Source organism: Gracilinanus agilis, chromosome 5 (assembly GCF_016433145.1).
Source record: "Gracilinanus agilis isolate LMUSP501 chromosome 5, AgileGrace, whole genome shotgun sequence".
NCBI classification, from domain to species: Eukaryota; Metazoa; Chordata; class Mammalia; order Didelphimorphia; family Didelphidae; genus Gracilinanus; species Gracilinanus agilis.
Genome location: NC_058134.1, coordinates 294,392,756 through 294,412,657, shown reverse-complemented (window position 1 = coordinate 294,412,657; position 19,902 = coordinate 294,392,756). Strand labels below are relative to the sequence as shown.

Genomic DNA, 19,902 nt, shown 5'->3' with positions numbered 1-19,902 from the left:
GTTAGCCTAACACATTAATGGTCTGAATGGATTACATTTGCTCAGAACAGTTGAGTGAATTTAGGGTCAGCTATCTTCTAAATCATTAGAGGTTCCCTTGATGGGGTATTGGAACAAACCAATGAGAGTTTAATATATATATATATATATTACATATATATATATATATATATAATTTTAACTCCAAAGCAGGGGGGAAAGATTACACCATATGACTCTTTTTAGACAGTCATGGATTCCTCTGGGCACAAATGAGTTGACAGAATTAGAGGGAAGAGAAAGAGTAAACTGAAGTTTATCCTCAGAGAAGTCTGGGAGGAGCTTTGGGTAACTTTTCTTTCCTATTGGTTTCCAGTCACACAGCAGGCTCAAGGAAATCCCTCCCTGCCTCCCCAAACCTCAGCAGAAGGTCATGGTGGAAGAAGGTGGGGACAGAGTGGAATGACTATTCCCAGAAGGGCCAGAGAGGGCTAGATAGAAGGAGGAGCTAATTCTCTCCAGCCTTACAGCTCCCTATGTCTCCCCATATCCACAAGTAGTGGCTTGTCTGAGGATCATTTTTTTCTATTTTTGACTTTTGAATTTTTTTCTCCACTCAGGCTTTTATTCTTCCCACTTACTTCATTTAAACAAAATTCTCTGGCATTATTGTTATAAGTGTTAGAGATATCTGTGCTGTGAAATTTTTATTTTTTATTATTTTTCATGTTATTTCATTTTTCCTTTGATGATTCATTTAGTTCACTGATTTGGCTATTATTGGAGAAAGTGGTCAAATTTTATAATTTTGACATCCAATTTGCTCTTCTTGTATTCTCTTTTTTATATCTCATTTTCTGTCTCAATGAAGTTTTCAGTTTGTTGTTTTGAACACTATTTCTTTCATTTTGCTACTATTTTTATTTTGCAGTTTTTTAGTCTCTTTGTACCTTCTCTGATATTCTATATGTTGCATATGCAATGCAAGTCTGCTATTAGACCCTTAACTGTAAAACTTAAGTGATACTTAGTTGCATGTCCACTTGCAAATAAATGCTCTTAATGTCCTTCCTGTTAATTTGCATATATATTCTGTATCTCTATTGAGACATTTACTAGTTGGATGACTTTAGGACAGAAAGGGTAAACCTGTGGCACACATGCCCAAAAGGACACACAGAGCCATTATTAGAAAGCCAGAGGGTCTTGGGGCAGAGCTGTTCCCCTCCCCCTCACCATACACCTAAGGACATTCCTCATGTCACCTGTCCCTCTGCCTAGCAGCCCAATGGGAGCACTTCCTCCTTCCCCTGTCTGGGGTAATGAGGAGGACCAGAGAGCAAGGTGGGGGGCAGGGCACAGCACTTGATCTGGGGGGGTTATGTGGGGGTGGGCCCGGCACTCCATCTCTAAAAGGTTTGCCATCACCGCTCTAAGAAATTCACTTCTCAGCTCGTCATCTATAAAATGAGGGAGTTAGATCAGAAGGTTTCTAAGGACTCTTTCAGGTATAAATCTATGTTCCTTAGAATTGGAGTACTTCTGCTTTGTAGCATCCCTTTAGGTATGACTCTATGATTAATTCATTTTCATATTGTCAAATATTGTCACTTTGGAGCAGAATATTTTAAGTAAGTGTTACATGTGAAATGTGCTGTTTTTAAGCCTATAATCAGCCTGATGACCTCCTCTGGGAAGACCATAGAAGAACTTAAGGAGAGACCGATGATGAAAGTGCTCTATGTTATGTAATTCGAAAAAAACCTTTTGTCCTGTGTTTGGAGAGCTTAGGAGAAGTACCAGTAAGCTAATCAAGTCACCAAAATCAATAATGCTTATCAGCACACCTTAAGAAACAACAAAACATGGTATCTTACAACAGGCTTACATTCTTGGTCTGGAAATAGTCACTGGAAAGTACAAAGACAAGGTATACAAAACAAAGGTGAAAATATGAACTGACAACAATCCACTATCATATGTTAACTGATGCCAAATTAAATGTTGCTTACCAGAGACTAATAGCAGTGACCAGCCAGGGAAGACTAACATGGATATAGATCCCTGTCCAAAGGCCATATCTTTCATTTAGAAGAGGACCAATGGCATTATGAGGGTGATTTCTTGACTTGCATGAATTGGATTTAGTTGAGGCAGAGATGAGTCATCAGCTTCACTCCCTCTTCCAAAGTCATCAAAATCCAGTGGCAAGGGGCAGCTGGGTAGCTCAGTGGATTGAAAGCCAGGCCTAGAAACGGGAGGTCCTGGGTTCAAATCCAGCCTCAGACACTTCCCAGCTATGTGACCCTGGGCAAGTCACTTGACCCCTATTGCCTAGCCCTTACCAGTCTTCCACCTAGGAGCCAATACACGGAAGTTAAGGGTTTAAAAAAACAATCCAGTGGTAAGACAACAGTTAAGAGATAATGACCTGAGATGTAGTGGATGACCTTGGCTGCTTCAATATCTAACCAAAGTCTAAGCCCTTCACAGCACCTGCTTTAAAAGCAGCCTTCACGAACATTGGAACAAATTGTTCTCATCTGCCCATTCCTGGTAGAGGAGTGTATGTCTTCACATGCATGCTGAAGCAGCTATTCAAGTGATGCATTGTGTCTGTCACATGTATTGTTCATGTCCATTTGTGCAATTGACACTGAGATCCAAAGGTTACTAAATCCAAATTTGAGGTAACCAAGGCTTCTATATTCTTGGACCCCAATTCTTCCAAACCAAGACTGGAAGCCTGCCAACCTACAGTTCCAAAGGAAACCAAACTCTAAGATGCCAGTGCAAAGGCCCTTAGGGCTAAGACTGCTGGTCTGAAACCTTTAAAATAGATGCTTTAGGTCAGAAAGACATGTTCAAACCCAAACAATAGCTTTTCTCAGCTAGGAAATCATCAATTAATATTTTGCATAAATAAGAGAAATGATGAATCACAAGAAGAAAAAAGAAATAGTAAAAGGTAGGAAGAGGCCAGGCTTTGAAGGGCTTTAAATACCAAACAGAGGATTTTTATTTTATAATGGAGGTAATAGAGAGCCAGTAGTGTTTATTGGTAGAGATCATACTTTTAGAAAATGTCTTTGGCAACTGAAGAGGATAGAATGGAATGGAAAGAGACTTAAGGTATAGAGCCTAATAAGAAGACTGTTTCAATAGTCCATGTGAGAGGTGATGGAAGCTTGTACTAGCAAGGTAGTAGCTGTATTAGTGGAGAGAAGGCAGCCTATACAAGAGATGTCTTGAAAGCAGAAATGACAAGATTTGCTAACAGATTAAATTTAGAGCACAAGTCTGAAGAGTAAGGGATCATATTGAGGCCATTGGCCTGGATCATTAGGAAGATTATAGTGCCTGTGATGATAATAATAGAAAAGTTGGAAAGAAGAAAAGTTTCTTGGGGCAAGATAACGGAGCCCTGTTGTGGACATGTGGAGTTTGAAATGCCCACAGGACATTCCATTTGAGATGTCCTAGGCCTTGGAACTAAAATCAGGAAGACTTGGCTTCTAATCCCACCTCAGACACTTAAAAATTGCGTAACCTTAACCTCTCTATACCTCAATTTCTTCATTTGTAAAATGAATTATACTTGATAATCTCTAAAGTTTTTTCTACTTCTCAATCCATAATTCTATGCATTTTGCTATTATAAAGGACTGCAAAATTTCTGACCCTAGGGAGAAATCTAGTTGGACCTTCCTTACAGATCACAGGCAGCTGATAAATGTAAAGTCTCTTTTGCCTCTCTACAAAAGCCTATGGGTTGTGGGTCTGCTAAAAAGAAAAAAAAAATACTCTCTTCATCCATCCCTTTAATCTTCCATGTTAAAGTAGCTGGGGGAAGGTGAAAGGCAGGGGAGCTGAAATCTTTTGAAAAGTAAGAAGTGTGTTTATAAGTGCTAAGAGGGTAGTCAAAGACCCAAAAACAAATTCTACTGCCAAAAAGGAAATTATTCAATGAGAATGTTGCTACCACTACCTTTTCCTTAATGTGGCTGAAAAGGTTAGCATTTAATCTCTTCATAATCTGACCCTTTCCTACCTTTTCATTTTTCTTCACTTTATTCCCTTCCCTATATTCCAAATCCAACAACACTGGCCTACTTTTGCAGTTCCTTGAACAGAACACTCCATCTCCTACTATGTGCCTTTACGCTGGCTGTCCTCCATGCCAGGAATTCCCCTAGCAATCCTTTAGGACTCAGCTGGAAGCCTACCTTCTTCATTAGCCTTTCAGGATCCCCTCCACCTAATAATACCATTCCCTCTAGATTATCTTTTACCTACTCTGTCTACATTTTCTATATGCTCACTTACTTAAATTTGTCTCCATTGTTAGGACATAAACTTCTTGAGGATAGGTTTTGTTTTTGCATTTTCTTTTTATCTCTAATGTGTGGATTTAAAAATTAATATTCAATAACTCCAAAGTATAATATTTTAAATATTTATTAATATTTAACTAGAGAGCTAGAGAACATTTCCAACTCACCTCATATGGAAGAAAGAGGGTGTGGCAGACGGAACCCAAATTATATACAGACCACATAAGGACGCGCATATACAAAAAAGCAAAAGGAATTGTGGGTAATACAGAAAGGAAATTTGGTTAATGTAGTTTTAGGGATTCAAGATAATTCTAACTATACAAATGCTTAGCACAGTAATTGGCACATAGTAAATAAATAATAATTGCCTGCTGACTGAGTAACCATGGGAGCAACTTAAGACTAAATGGCCATCAACTTTTATGAGTTGAGACCTAAAAAGATATGAAAGAAAGCAGCATTGTTACCATTATTGCTGCTTCTGTTGCCATTCCTACAATCAGGGATGAAAGAGATCACCTGGAACAGATGAAAAAAAAAAACTTCTTTAATTGTCCTCATCTGTCTTGAATTACAAAAGGTGAAATTCTTTTTTCCCTTCTCCCTTCTGAGGAGAGTGTGTATCCATTCCAAAGTTTAACTCTGTTTTGTAAAAATAATAAGTGAATGAATTGACTATGGATATAAACTGATTAGATACTCTGCTTGCTGTGCTTACAAAGTATCTTCAGTTTGTGACACTCATAAGTGAACTTCTCTTCAGGGCCAGGCACAAGGATGCTAAGGAGACTTTTGTTATACAAAAATAAACTATTTTTTGAAAATATAAAGATATAAAAGGATTTCTAACTCTAAGGGATTCTAACTCCACCCAAATAAAACTCCTGGTTTCACAAGGAATGGCTTCTCCTGTTTCCACAGGCTACATTGACCCTTCCTGATCTGACTAACCCAAAATTTAACTATTCTACAATAAACTAACACTATTATCCTTATACAAAGTATATAATTCTTTTTTCTTTTTTTAACCCTTAGCTTCCGTCTTGGAGTCAATACTGTGTATTGGCTCCAAGGCAGAAGAATGGCAAGGGTTAGTGTAAGTGTGGAATTGGGGTAAATCAAGGATCACTAAGCACTCATCTTGGAAGGGACTGGAAACCGACTCCATGGAACTCTGGGAGATTTCCATTTGGGAGGGGCCAGTGAAGGAGGGAGTTTGGTGAAAATTCTGAAGACTCTAAACTGCCAAGGACTCCTGAGAGAACATTCAAGTCTCAGGTTGGCTTGGGATGGATGGTTGTGGGTGGCTCAGAGGTTCTAGACAGGAATTTAGCTCTTCTGAACCCAAAATTCAGGGGCAACCTGGAGATTTCAACAGCAAAACCTTTCTACTGACTTCATTGCCAACTAAGAAGATACTGAGTTATGCTCCATAATTGGCCTTAGTGCCTGGACTACGGAGGGAGAGGGCATTTGGGGGACTCTTCCTTGATCCCTCTTATACGCCTTCCTTGCAGTTATTCCCTTTTGTTAGTGTTAAGGATAGGATATTGTGAGAGGAGGGAGAGTAAGCTTTTGAGCCAAAGCTACAGAAGAAACCAGAACTGCTCTCTTGTAGTGGGATTCATAGTTGGTAGAGAAGTTATCCCAGTTCCCTTCTTCCTCATAAATCCTCAAACATCTCTTACCCTGTTTATCCTGAATTCCCTCATCCTTATAATAAATCTTTTTTAGTTTATTAGTGGTAGTTTGGGGCTGTTACTTGGAGGGGAGGAAGACTGACCTTGTGGCTATGGGGAAGACGAATACCAAACACCATCTTGAAGGGCAAAGCTACTAGAATTTAGGAGTGGGGAGGCTTATCTCCATAGCGCTGGCTCTGAGGGTGGGATCTAACCCATTAGGGTCACAACTAATCCCCAACACTTTCCTTCAACATCCCCACTATAGCTTTGCCAGTTGGGAACCTTTTTGAATTTATTCCCTCATAGATCTTCCCTGGGGTGTGGGTGAGTAATAGCTGATCTGGCCCACTGAAAGTTAACAAGGGGGTAGGCTAGATGCTCACCCCATTTACCAACAATACTCACCTACATACACTAGGCAATGGGGGTTAAGTGACTTGCCCAGGATCACACAGCTGAGAAGTATCTGAGATAAGATTTGAACCTAGGACTGGCTCTCAATCCACTGAGCTACCCCACGAAGTATATAATTCTTAACTTTGTCTCCAAGTTATAAAATAACAAAGGCCAGCTGGCTGAGCCTCAACAAGAACCAAGTTAGGACTCTGAGCCTTAGCAGACTCGGAGTCCAAACCAAAGACCAGGTCTTTCTTTGATCTTCTCAGAAATAAAACAATTTATAAAACACCAATAGACAGTCACTAGTATTTCCCAAGTTAGAAAAGGAAATCACTTAGCTCCTTCAGGTTTTTCTCTCCTTTCCTTCTACCTCAGACAATGAGGAGAGAAAAGAAGATGTCACCTGCTCCCAGCACTCCAAGAGAGACTCACCCTGCTACTCCCTGAGAGCAACTGCCCCTCCCAGAGACTAACTGCCCCAGAAAAAGTTACACTTGAAATTGACACTGTCTCAGATCTGTTTCAAACTCCAATTCTTTCTCAAGCCAGCTTCTCCACTTCTTATCTCTAAACTAATATAACAAGACTTAATTTCTAATATTGTCCTTGGAGTTTCTTTAAGATAAAGTTGTAGGCCAAGCCAATATAATAATGACAATTTTACAGAAACCAACCTATTCAATGTCATATCAAACTACTAAATAATTATTTTTTAAAGCTAGAGGAAAAAATTCTCCTAGAAGAACATAAGGTCACGAATATCAAGGGAATCAGTGAAAAGAATGTGAAGGAAGATAGCTTATTGGTACCAGATTTGAAACTATATTACAAATGGTAATCATCAAAACAATCTGGTATTGGCTAAGAAATAGAGCAGTAGATTAGAAGAAGAAATTAGATACATGATATACAGTCATAAATAGCCATATTAATCTAGTGTTTGATAAACTCATAGATCCAAGCTTTGGGAGCAAAAACTCCATATATGACAAAAATTGCTAGGATAATTATAAAAGCAACTTCACAGAAACTAAGAATAGACCCATAAATATCTCACTCTGTATACCAAGATAAATTTAACATGGGGGCATGATTTAGACATAAAAGTTGATATCATAAGCAAATTAAGGAATCTTGAAAAAATTTACCTTTAAGATCTATGGATAAGGGAAGAGTTCACGACCAAACAAGAGATAGAGAGGATCATGGGATGCAAAATGGATCATCTTGATTACATGAAATTTAAAAGGTTTTGCACAAGCAAAACCAATGAAGCCAAAATTAGAAAGAAAATAGGAAACAGAGAATTGACAGCAAGCCAAATTTATAAAAATAAGATCCATTCCAATTGATAAATGATCAAAGGATACAAACAGGCAGTTTTTAGATGAAGAAATCAAAGTTATCAATAGTCCTACGAAAAAATGTTCTAAATCACTATTGATTAGAGGTACACAAATTAAAACAACTCTGAGATACCGCCTGACCCTATCAAAATGCTAACATGACAAAAAGGGAAAATGACAAATGTTGGAGATGTGGAAAAATAAGTACATTAATTAGATATTGATGGAACTATAAATTGGTCCTGGAAAATACTTTGGAACTACACCCAAAGGGCTATAAGACCATGCACATCCTTTGACCCAATAGTACCAATACTAGGTCCAAAGAGATTTAGAAAAGAAGGAAAAAGGAAAAAGACCTATATTTTCAAAAATGTTTATAGGAGCTCTCTTTGTGATGGCAAAGAATTGGAAATTGAGGGGATTTGCATGAAGTGGGGAATGGTTGAACAAGTTGTAATATATGATTGTAATGGAATATTACTGTGAAATTATGAGGAGGCTGGGTTCAGAAAAACCTGGAAAACTTATATGAACTGATGTAAAGTGAAGTGAGCAGAGCAAGAACACTATTCATAGTAACATCAACTTTGTAATAATAATCAACTGTAAGTCTTAGCTATTGTAATCAATACAGTGATTCAAGACAATTCCAAAGGATTCATGATGAAAAATGCTCTTTGGTTTGTTTTTGTTTGTTTGTTTGTTTGTTTTAACATTTTTAAACCCTTAATTTCTGTGTATTGGATCCTTGGTGGAAGAGTGGTAAGGGTGGGCAATGGGGGTCAAGTGACTTGCCCAGGGTCACACAGCTGGGAAGTGTCTGAGGCCGGATTTGAATCTAGGACCTCCCGTCTCTAGGCCTGTCTCTCAATCCACTGAGCTACCCAGCTGCCCCTGAAAAATGCTCTTTGAAAGAGAACATGATGAACTGGGCAATTTGATTGGATTGGCACTGAATAGATTAATTTAGGGTAGGACTGTAATTTTTATTACATTGGCTCCACCAACCCATGAGCAATTAATATTTTTTTCAATTGTTTACCACTGACTTTATTTTTGTGAAAAATGTTTTGTAATTGTGTTCACTTAATTTCTGGGTTTGTCTTGGCATGTAGAGACTCAAGTATTTTATATTATCTACAATTTAAATGGAATTTTTTTCCTATCTCTTGTTGCTGGACTTTGTTGGTAATATAAAGAAATGCTAGTGATTTATGTGGATTTATTTTATATTCTGCAACTTTGCTAAAGTTGTTCATTATTTCAACTAGCTTTTTAGTTGACTCTTTAGGATTCTCTTAACTTTATCTTCATTTTGTCTGCAAAGAGTAAAAATTTTATTTTTTCATTGCCTAATTCTTCTAATTCCTTTTTTGCATCAATATTCATTAATGAGATTGGTTTATATTCTCTTTCTCTACCATATTTGTACTGTAAAAGGAATTTGGTAGGATGCCTTCTTCAGCTATTTTTCCAAATAGTTTGTATTATGTTGGGATTAATTATTCTTTAAGTATTTCTTAGGCCCTTTTTCTTAGGGAGTTTCATGGTTCAACTTGTTTTTCTGTGATTGGATTTGTTTGAGTATTCCATTTCCTGTTCTGCTAATCTAGGCAAATTATATTTTTATAAACATTCATCCATTTAGATTGCCATATTTGTTGTCATAAAATTAGTAAAATTTGTCTGGTCTTCTTAATGGATGGGAAGGGGCTGGAAGATGGGAGAGAATTTGGAACTAAAAATTTCTTAAAGAAATAATAAAAATAAAAAGTTTAAAGAGATAAAATTGAAGTTTGACCCAACACAGTATTGGTCTGTATGGATTTCATTTGCTCAAAAGCAGTAAGTAGGGACATGTTTGACTACATGGAGAGAAGAAAATTCTGTCCAAATCATTCAGGAGTGCCCTGCTAGGAGCTCTACATGAACCAAAGAGCTTTTATTGATAATACTTTAACTTCTAAAGTTAAGGAGAAGATTCAGTCACATGAATCTAGTCTGTCATAGATTCCCCTGGGCACAAATAAGTTAGCTGTGCTAGGCAATTTTCCTTTATTATTATTGTTTAGGTTCAAGGAAATTTTTCTTAGCTCTCCCCTCCCCCTCCAAAAACAAAAACAAAAAACAAAAACACTGAGGTTGGTCAGTGATTCCATCCATAAAGTGGTTGGGTCCAGAGAGAGGGAGCAACTAGCTCTCTTTGGTCACATTATCCTCCATCCACTGTTACAGATGTACATGTTGTTTACCCCAGCTAGACTGTGAGCTCTTTGAGAGCAAGAACTATTTTACTTTTAACTTTGTATCATGGGCATCTAGCACAATGCCTGTCTTATAGCAGATGTGATAAATACTTGTTAATTGATAGGGAACTATACAGTCTTCCAGACTATGGCTGAGGTTCACCTGAAAAGGGAAAACACTTGGGAGAGTCAAACCCATTCCCTCCAGTACATCCTCTCACCCAGGGATGTATGTATTCCTTCAGACGCAGAAGTGCTATCTAAGGCTCTTCAAAAATGTGATTTTAAGGGGCAGTTCTGTGGTTCAGTGGATTGAGAGCCAGACACTTCCTGTGGTGACCCTGGGCAAGTCACTTGACCCCCATTGCCTAGCCCTTACCACTCTTCTGCCTTAGAATTATACACAGTATTGATTCTAAGATGGAAGGTAAGAGTTTTAAAAAAAATGCAATTTTACCTTTGAAGCTGCTTTTCCCCAGTTCACATACCTCCCAGGAGAAAAAGACAATGTCTCTATTGCATTGGTCTGCCTTTTTACTTCTGTAGACACACAGGAAGTCACAGTGATTTTCATGGTAATACATGCTTATGTTCCTGCTCCTGGAGAGAATGAGACCAATGAACTGCTTGAGTTCTGCATTGCAGTAAAGATAAAGCCAACTGGATGTCTGAATTAAATCTGGTACAAATATGACATTCCTATTGCAGCAGGTGACCAGATTGTCTAAGAAGGAAGGAACCAGCATAGATAAGGAAAAAAGCATGTTAAAGCTTCTGTGCAAATTAGTATTAGGATTAAGCTGATTAGAGGTACTGTTGCACTTCCAGCCTGGATGAAACAGGAGGAAAAAAGGAAAGGAAGAAGGAAAGAAAGGGGGAAGGAAAGAGGGAAGTTAAGGAGAGAAAGAAGAAAAAGAACTGTAATTCAATTACCTTTTGACTACAATCACCATTTCCTCCCTTGTTAATACTTCCCTATCTATGCTGTTTTTTTCCCTATTAGAACATAAGCTTTCCAAGGGAAAGGACTGTCTTGTATGCTTTTATTTACATTCCTGGAGCTTGTCTAACACATTGCCTGGTAGGTAATAAATACCTTATAAATTTTTTTATTAATTTATTCCTTTGTGGAAAACTAGGATCCTGAGGTTATTAAGGTTAATGTCAGTAGGATACAATCGGTCACTCAAAATGAGACTGCTAATGGAGAATGGGGTTCAAATCATCCCTTAGATATTTAATAGTTCTGTGACCCCAAGCAAATCACTCAATGTCTTTCTACCTTAGTTTCCTAATCTGTAAAATGGAGAAAATAATAGCATATAGTTCAGAGGGTTCTTGTGAAGATCCAAAGGCAATATATATAAATCTCTTTGCTCAGGAGAAAGACTAGACCTTAATATTTAAAATATGGGAGTCATCAGTATAGAGATAATTAAAACTACAGGAGTCAACAGGTATACCAAGAGAGTAAAGATCCCAGGAAAGAGTTTTGTGGAACACCCAATGTATTAGATCAGGGGTCGGCAACATATGGCTCTCAAGCCATATCTGGCTCTTTTGAGGGCCAGATATGGCTCTTTCTGTAGGAGCCATAAAGTCCATTTTTTTTCAGGCAGTTACAGGAGTACACACTGTGAGCACTGTATGGCTCTCATGCAATTACATTTTTAAAAATGTGGCGTTTATGGCTCTCACGGCCAAAAAGGTTGCCAACCCCTGTACTAGATAGATAGGAAACCAAGAGAAAGCAGCATCGCAGAAACCCAGGAGAAAGTGGTTAATACTATCAAATACTGAAGGTCAGGAATAATTGTTTGGATGTTGTCCTTTATACTTAAAGAGGACCAAAATGACATCACTATGTCAGGACCAATGTACAGTATGTCTGACTATGACTGAGCAGATCACTATGAGCTTAGAAGACTCTACCACAGTGACCATATGAATATTTGGAATGGAGATACCTCTAAATTTGTGCATTTTATGTTTGAGTTCTGCTTTGTGCATAGAACACAGCATCTTCCTTGATGGGAGCACATCATGTTGGATGGCTCTGTGCCAGTATCTCCCATGTTTCACAATTAATACCAAAGTTCTTCAGAGATCTTTAATGTCTTTGTATCACTTTGAATATTTGCCTTAAGGAGGTTCTAGATAAAATAGTAAAATACGTACCTTTGGGATTCAAACTACATGGCCAGAAGTGATTCCATTTCTGCCACAGCACTGGCACATCAAGAGGTCAGCATATTGGCTCTGCAGTTTGGTAGTCAACCTAATACCTCTTTTCTCCCACACTTTCCTTTGGAGCCTCTGAAACACTGAGCTAGCACTGGGTACTATCAAGGTAAGTGAACTTATCCACAGCATTAAAAATTTCTCTATTTGCTGTAACCAACAATTCCATGTATGGATGGTGTGATGTTTGCTGGTGGAGAACCTCTAAAGAGTTGGCAGGCCAAAATGAGCACAAGCAGCAGAGAACCTATCCATATTCTGTTGCATCTCAGGCTCCAAGGTTGCAATTAATGCACAATCGTCTGCAAAAAGAAAGTTGTGCACCAATTCTCCCTCTACTTCAGTCTTGTCTTGTAGCCTTTTCAAATTAAACAATTTATTGTCAATGTGGTAACTGACCATGATGCCATTTTCTTTCTTGTTGGAGTCTAACATTGTTGAAAACATCGTGCCAGAGAGCACGGGACCAAGCACAAAGTCCTGTTTCACTACCTGAATGACTGGGAAAGTGAGAGAGCATTATCTAGAATCTATGCAAGCATGTCATCATGGAACTGACATATACTATGGAATTCTCCAGGCAATCAAATTTTGCCATGATCTTCCACAAGCCTTCATGACTGACAATATTGAAGGCATTGGTCAGATCGACAAATGTTGTATACATCTGCTCCTGGCATTTCTTCTGGAGTTGTTGGGAAGCAAACACCACACTGTCCATTCCTCAGCCCTTTCTGAAGCCACACTGGCTCTCAGCTAAGTGAACATCTTCCAGGTGAAAGATCAGCCTATTAAGGACTCTGGTAAGAATCCGACAGGCAATGACTGAGAGCGCTTCCCTGTGATCATCACAAGACAAACTATTTACTTTTTCTTTGTACAGACAGACAATAGAGGCATCCTTGATCTCCTTGGGGATAATCTTCTCTTGCCATATAACCCAAAAGATGTCAGCCAGCTTTTCTATGAGCAGTGGACCCCCTGCCTTGTCGACCCCTGAGGGAACAGAATCTGTATTAGGAGATTAAGGATTGAAAAAAGGCATCCAATTCAGCAATTAAAAGATCACAGCTAACTTCATAATGAACAATTTCAGTAGAGGATTGGCTCGCTAGCCAGAGAAGCAGAGGCAACAAATTGTAAACAACTTTTTCTAGGTTTTAGGCTGGGAAAGGGAGGAGAGACAAAGGACAGATTGAAGGAATGGGGAAGTTTGGTTTTTTTTTTTCCATAAAGGATTGGAGATGAGCTTGTTTGCAGGCAGCAGAGAAGCAGATAGGAAGAAACTGAAGAGAAGGGAAAGTTTGAAGGAATAGTTTGTTAAGAGATTGAAGATGGGATAAAGAACGAGGGTTGGCCTTGGTGTAAAGGGGCATATCATCGGAGACTGGAGTTAAAAATAGGGGATGATGTCATGGGGTTTTGAGATATAGGGAAGCAAAGGACTTCATAACTAACCTATTTTCTTCAAGTGTGAGATAAGGTCCCCAGCTATGAGAGTTGTAGGAAGTTTGACAGGAATTTTGCAACAGCCATTGTGGGGAGAGGAATAGTGAATCCATTAGGGGCCTACTAAAATAATTGTGTCAGAAAGATCCTGTTGAGATAACAAATTTGTTGGGACAGTTTGGTTGCATAACTTGCTCTAGTTATTTGGCATATCAGGAAAAGTGCCCTCCCTTCTTTAAATGTATTTTTAAAAGACAATGTAGTAAATAATAAGGCTGCCTGGCATACTGGACTAACTCACTTCTGAACCAGAAAGATCTGGGTTTGAGTTCTGCCTCTTGACCAACATTAAATGATCATGGGCAAGCTTAATGTGTTAGCTCTCAAGGATTCTATTTTTTTAAAAAAGCACATTGGTAGAGAGAATTTCTTCACCTTGAGTTCCCTGATGAAACCAACAACTTAACCCCTATCCCAATATATTGTTCATTTAGTATCCAGGTAATTGTGATTAATGTGATCAATTAGAGGTGTCACTTAAAGGTACCCAACTTTTTAATCTCCTTTAGTTATAGAACTTTTCTCTGTCTCTGAGGGGTTTTTTACTTAAAAGGATGTTAATGACACATGTTAAAACCAGTGGAAATGTGCATCGGCCATGGGTGGGGGGAATGCGGGGGGTGAAGGGAAAAGTAGGAGCATGAATCATGTAACCATGTTAAAAATGAATATTAATGTTTTTAAAGAAAGAATATTAAAACCAGCACAATTCATAATGATAAAATTCATCTATCTACCCTTCCCTTTCACTCAGCTACCCTTGAGAAGCAAGGGCCTCCCCAACTTTCTATTCCAGGCTCTTTTACTTAAAGAAGCTTAAATTCCCCATGACTAATGACAATGGATTGAAATCTCTTTGAAGAAACATTCCTTTTACCAGGTATCACCCACAGAGCCTGCCTCAACAATTAGTAAATAAATGTTTGTTGCAGCAAAATTTGGATGATAATTAATGCTTGATATATTTGAAAGGAAATTATCCAATAATATTTACTATGTTTCTCTCACACCATTCAAAAATAAGTGGCAAATGCAATCAGATTACACAGGTCATCAGTACTTGTGACGAAATCCTAAATGTACTCTATAACTCACTTTCCTATAGGATATTACATATTTTCAAGGATTTATTATATCAATGGGGTCACTCCTCTCTACTTCTTGGCATCTGACTTCACTAGCTATCATGGACAAAAAAAAAAATCAATGACCAATTTTTTATAAGCTTACTTTGCTAGGAACTTATTCTAAGAATCTAGCACAGCTTGTACGTCCATGGCAATCTTCAAGAATCCAAAATCATATCACACAAGAGAAAGCTTAAAAGTAGGACTTACTGGAAAAGTTTATACAAGAATATATAGCATATAAAAATACAGGGCAGAGAGGTGGCACAGTGGATAAAGTGGTGGGTCTGAAGTCAGGAAGACTCACCTTCCTGAACTCAAATCTGGTCTCTAATACTTCCTAGCTGCATGACCCTGTGCAAGTCACTTAACCCCGCGTGCCTAAGTTTCTTCATCTGTAAAATGAGCTAGAGAAGGAAATGGCAAACTGCTCCAGTATTTTTGCCAAGAAAATCCCAAATGAAGTCATAAAGAGTTGGCCACAACTGAAACAACCCAAAGACAAAAATGTAAAACTACAGAAAATGAAAAAGAGGAAGTTATTTTGAGTTTTGTCAGTAATTAAAGACACACACAAATAGCACAATTCAATTACTCCTTTACCTTTTAGCATTTATTGATGTGGTGGATAAATACAAAGAGAAACATACTTGACAGCAAGATATCAAACAACTGATAGCCAGACTATAAAATGTATACAATTAAAAAAAAAAGTCTTTTTTATACAAAGAGCCCTTACTGTAATTCTTGTTCTAGCATTCACATACCAGCAGAAGATATAAGGGATAACATCCCAACTCATGTACCCCTGGGTGGATTGATGCAGCAGAGTATGCCTATGCTGCAGAAAGGGCTCTTGGGAACTATTATAAAGAAAATGCATAAAAGTCTTACCACAAAGTAGTACCTGAGTGACAAAGATCAATAAAGTGTTTGGGAGGGGGGGAAGTGGGGGGTATTGTTTTTGTTTTTTGGTGTTCTTTGGTCTGATATAGCGGTATATTCAGTCAGGATGGATCTGGGAAGGAACAGTTTCAAATCCAGAAACTTAGTGTTAGGCTGTTGTGTTCTTTAGTGTGGAACATGAAACAAATCATCACTTCTCCCCAAACAATTCCAGTATACTCCAATTGCTAACTAGTCATGCAGTTTTCCACCAAAAAGTACCCAAATATATGGAGTAGCACATATTTGCTCTGGCATCAATTAATCAATATAGCTTTCACATGCCGTCAAGCATCCCTCTCCATGCTCAACATGGTGATATAAAACCTGAGTCAGTCTTTTCTGACATTTCAGTCAATTATGGTTAACTCACTCACATAGGGGAAGAGTGGACACTGATTTTTAGTAAACATTATTCTCTTATTCTTTCCCTCTCTTCCCCACCCTTCTCCCTCCCTCCCCCCAATTCCAAGTTTATATTAAATAGTTAAGAAACATATTAAAATGGAGGGACTCTCACTTAAAATTCAACCTGACTCTCACCCCAAATCTCTTTATACAATATGGAGAAATACAGTACAAAGCTTGTTTGAAATTCAGGTCCACAGAGGGGCACAAAGACAAAATTAAAATCAATGGTGTGGTGCAACACAAATATTTTCTTAACATCAGGACAAAACATTTGATAACTTGGTGTTAAAAGCAGTTACATGAGATTCCAGGAGGTAACAAAATCACTGACAGCTCAGTGGAACCATTGTGGATGTCTTTCTCACCACTGATGGATTGCATAGACCATAAAATTCTCCCATGCCCTGAAGAATATTTGTATCCCACTCTTAAGAAGAGTCTCTCCCTTTACTACCATAAATATCAAAAGTGCCAGCAAAGAGAAAGATGAATCTGTTTGAGAGATAAAACATTGTTCCATTTAAATCTAACTATATTGTGATAAGGATACCCCCTTTAAATTCCATGTCCTGAAGGGTTATTAAAAGGGGTCAAGAATTTATAATTTAAGCTAGTTAGAAAGCTTAGACACCATAAAAGATGTTATCATGATTCTAATCTCAATATCTTAATCCACAGCCTTCAATAGAAGACTAATTCTTAAAACTTCTACCCTTTTCATTACTGATCAGATTTCAGCACATTTCAGTTAACCAGGAATATGAACTAAAAAAAAAAAAAAGATGTACTAGACTAAAACTCAGAAGCCATAAAAATGCCAGCTCACCTGACAGAAAAGAAAAGTTATATATAATTTAATATACCAATGGCAGGAGTTCTCAAAAGAAAACATATTGACGCCTAAATGGGAGGGATAAAATAAATCTCCAAAGTGTTTTCTACACCCAAAGACTATAAAAAGCTTTTCCCTAGGATGTTAGTTCACAAAGTAGCTTTAAGATGGACATTTTCTTGCAGCTGCTGTTATAGCAGCACTGAGATCTGGTGGGAAAGTTTCTTCTCACCATCAAGATAGAGTGAATTGAGTCATTTTGAGTCAGTGCACTCATGCTTCAGACTTCACTCACTGATCCTTATTATCTTTAAAAATCTCAGGCAAACAAAAAACTGTCATCAATACCCAAGTAATTTTGGATCTACAACACCTCAGTCCACTCTGTGGGCTGAGGGACAGAGGAGGAGTTAAGGCAATGAATGGAGGGGGTGTGGTGTGGTTCACGAGATAAACTCGGACTATTGCATAGATCTGCAAGCAAGTGCTGCTGGCAGCTCTCACTGAAGTCAGGACCCAGCAAGCACTAATACTTATAAAACTAGAGCCAGCTCTAGATTGGCCTGTATGAGCAGTAAACTAGTTAGTCCAGCCAAGATAATACAGATTAAGGCAGCAGGAAGGATATGTCTATGGCCTTCCCTAGATATTTTGTCCCAGTTTAGTCCTTATCAAAGAACTCACTATGGTATTACCACAGTTTAGTGCTAGCAGGCTGGTATGAATAGGTGCCTCTAGTATGGCACTGACCAAAGAAGTCTGATGAAAAACAAGAAAAGGGCCTGATTACCACCACCCACCAAAGCTGCAGATGCTGATTAGATGGTAAATGTCCTTTTGGAAAGGTTAAGAAGAGGAGCATTCTCCCCAATTCCCACACCTTCCCCAAACCCTCAAAACCAAAAGAGAACAGAAAGAAACCTCTACATAAACAAAACTTAAACAAATGATGGGCAAAAACCTCATAAGCAACACAATCCAAATTCCCAGAAATGGTATACAATTGTGTATCTGAATGTAAAACCGAGTATTCACTATTAATTATTGAATTATTGGTTTACCAAAAGCTTAGCACCACACAGAAAACCAAGCCAAAAAGCCACCAAGTGCCATTCAAGTCAAGAAGCATTACCAGTTAAGAGGTTTTCAGAGTTCTTCATTTTACACAGCACTGAGCAAGCAAAGTTTAAACAGGCAGAGAGAAAGAGCCCAAGAAATCCCAATTGTGAACCAGTCTTTTTGTCCAATCCCTTCAGTTAGGGCTCGTTTCTCAAATTTCTTCTACTGGGTCAGTTTCTCTCTCATTTTCTAATCAGACTTTCAGAACTGAACGAGGCAAATTGTTCCTATTAGGACTCCTTGGATCTGTGAGCCTCCTTCCTAGGGTAAAAATGCAATTCCCGTCTCCCTTGCCCGCTTCAATGAAAACAAGAAATTTAATTCTTCTTTAAGAATATTTGGTGCGAAAGATGCTACATTTAAAAATCCAAGACTGTTGTTCAAGATACAATGAAAATCTACATTGCACCTTTGGTCAGACAGCTCTCCCGCAGGGTAGAAAAATTGCATATGACTAATCACTGCAAAAATTTCAAAGTTAGGAAGATACTTGCTGGAATTTGGCTTTGGATTCTTAATAGCTACTTGTAAATGATAAGATTTTCCTCTTCACCAAATATGTTCACTCTTGAATACGGAGCATCTGGGTCAGTAGATTTTTTTTTTAAACACCTTTTTAATTTTTTTTAAAGTCTCCTGACAAGCTCCCTCCAGAGTTCCTGGAGCCAGAGACCCTGAGTAAGCCCCACATCGATGGATAAGCTAAGCATGACTGTGTCCATGGCACATGCTGGTTTATCCAAGTAACCACACCCAAATGGCACCCATTTGGCTCAACTGATACTCTGACCTCATTTTCAGAAGTTCATTCAACATACTTTCTGAGAAGAAGCCATTTCCTTTCAACAACCTGGATGAAAAGCAAATCTCACATTCATAATACAGTTTAAAATACAATTTTCTATATTCCAAATCACAATTCCATTGTTTTTATATCCTCCAGTGTTTTCTCTCACAGATCTCAGATCAATATATATGGACTGGATTTTGCTAGATAGAACATGGTACTTACTGTTATATTCCAGCTCCCATAGGAAACCATGAAAGTGTTCACATATGGAAGCTTTCAAAGCCTAATTTGAAAAAAAGAAAAAAACAGAATTCTGCACAAGAGATCCACTTGCTCCATCCTTCACCCTCCATCCCCCCTTTATTCTTTACTTCACAAAGACTTTAAGTAGAGGGGAATAAAAATAGGATTTAAAATTGAACTGGTAAAGTCAGGACAATGAACGGAGTGCTGAGAAGGCTTTGACTAGAATTTAGAGAGCTGCTGCCATATAACTGTTCACATTCTACCACCTATTACATCATACACAAAGGGGAAAATACTAAACAAAACCCATGTGTCTCTTCTCTTTCTGTTAAAAGCTTTGAGACACGCTATATTCCCTATAGTAAAAACTGTTTGAGAGAAAGGAAGGCTAAGATGAGCTGAAACATGATTTTTAAAAATATACACATAAAAAGAAAAATAAATGCACACACAAACCAAAAGGTCTCAACACTTCAAATTGCCCACAGCCTGTCTCTGGGCCTAGGGCAAGGCCAAAAGCATTCTCCCTGCCTTCCCACCCCCTCCCTCCCTCTAGTCAATGCTGTTTTACATCAATCCAGCAAGACTCACATCCCTTCCCCAATTATATATATATAAAAACTTAACAGATAACTTATTTTTAAATTACTTTTAAAAAGATTTTTATGACGTTTAAATACTTCCTCT

The 19,902-nt window shown here is 38.1% G+C and overlaps 1 protein-coding gene across 1 annotated transcript in view; it reads right to left on the bottom strand.

The window, feature by feature from the left end:
- KANSL2 (KAT8 regulatory NSL complex subunit 2) overlaps positions 1-12,957 on the bottom strand; it is a 67,723-nt gene extending 54,766 nt beyond the window's left edge. Inside the window, exons 1-2 of the mRNA XM_044679265.1 lie at positions 12,796-12,957; positions 12,484-12,728 (exon numbers count right to left, since the gene is read on the bottom strand). Of these exons, the coding sequence (XP_044535200.1) occupies positions 12,484-12,728; positions 12,796-12,957 (407 nt within the window). The remainder of the gene's footprint in view (positions 1-12,483; positions 12,729-12,795) is intronic.
- Positions 12,958-19,902: the final 6,945 nt, after the last annotated feature.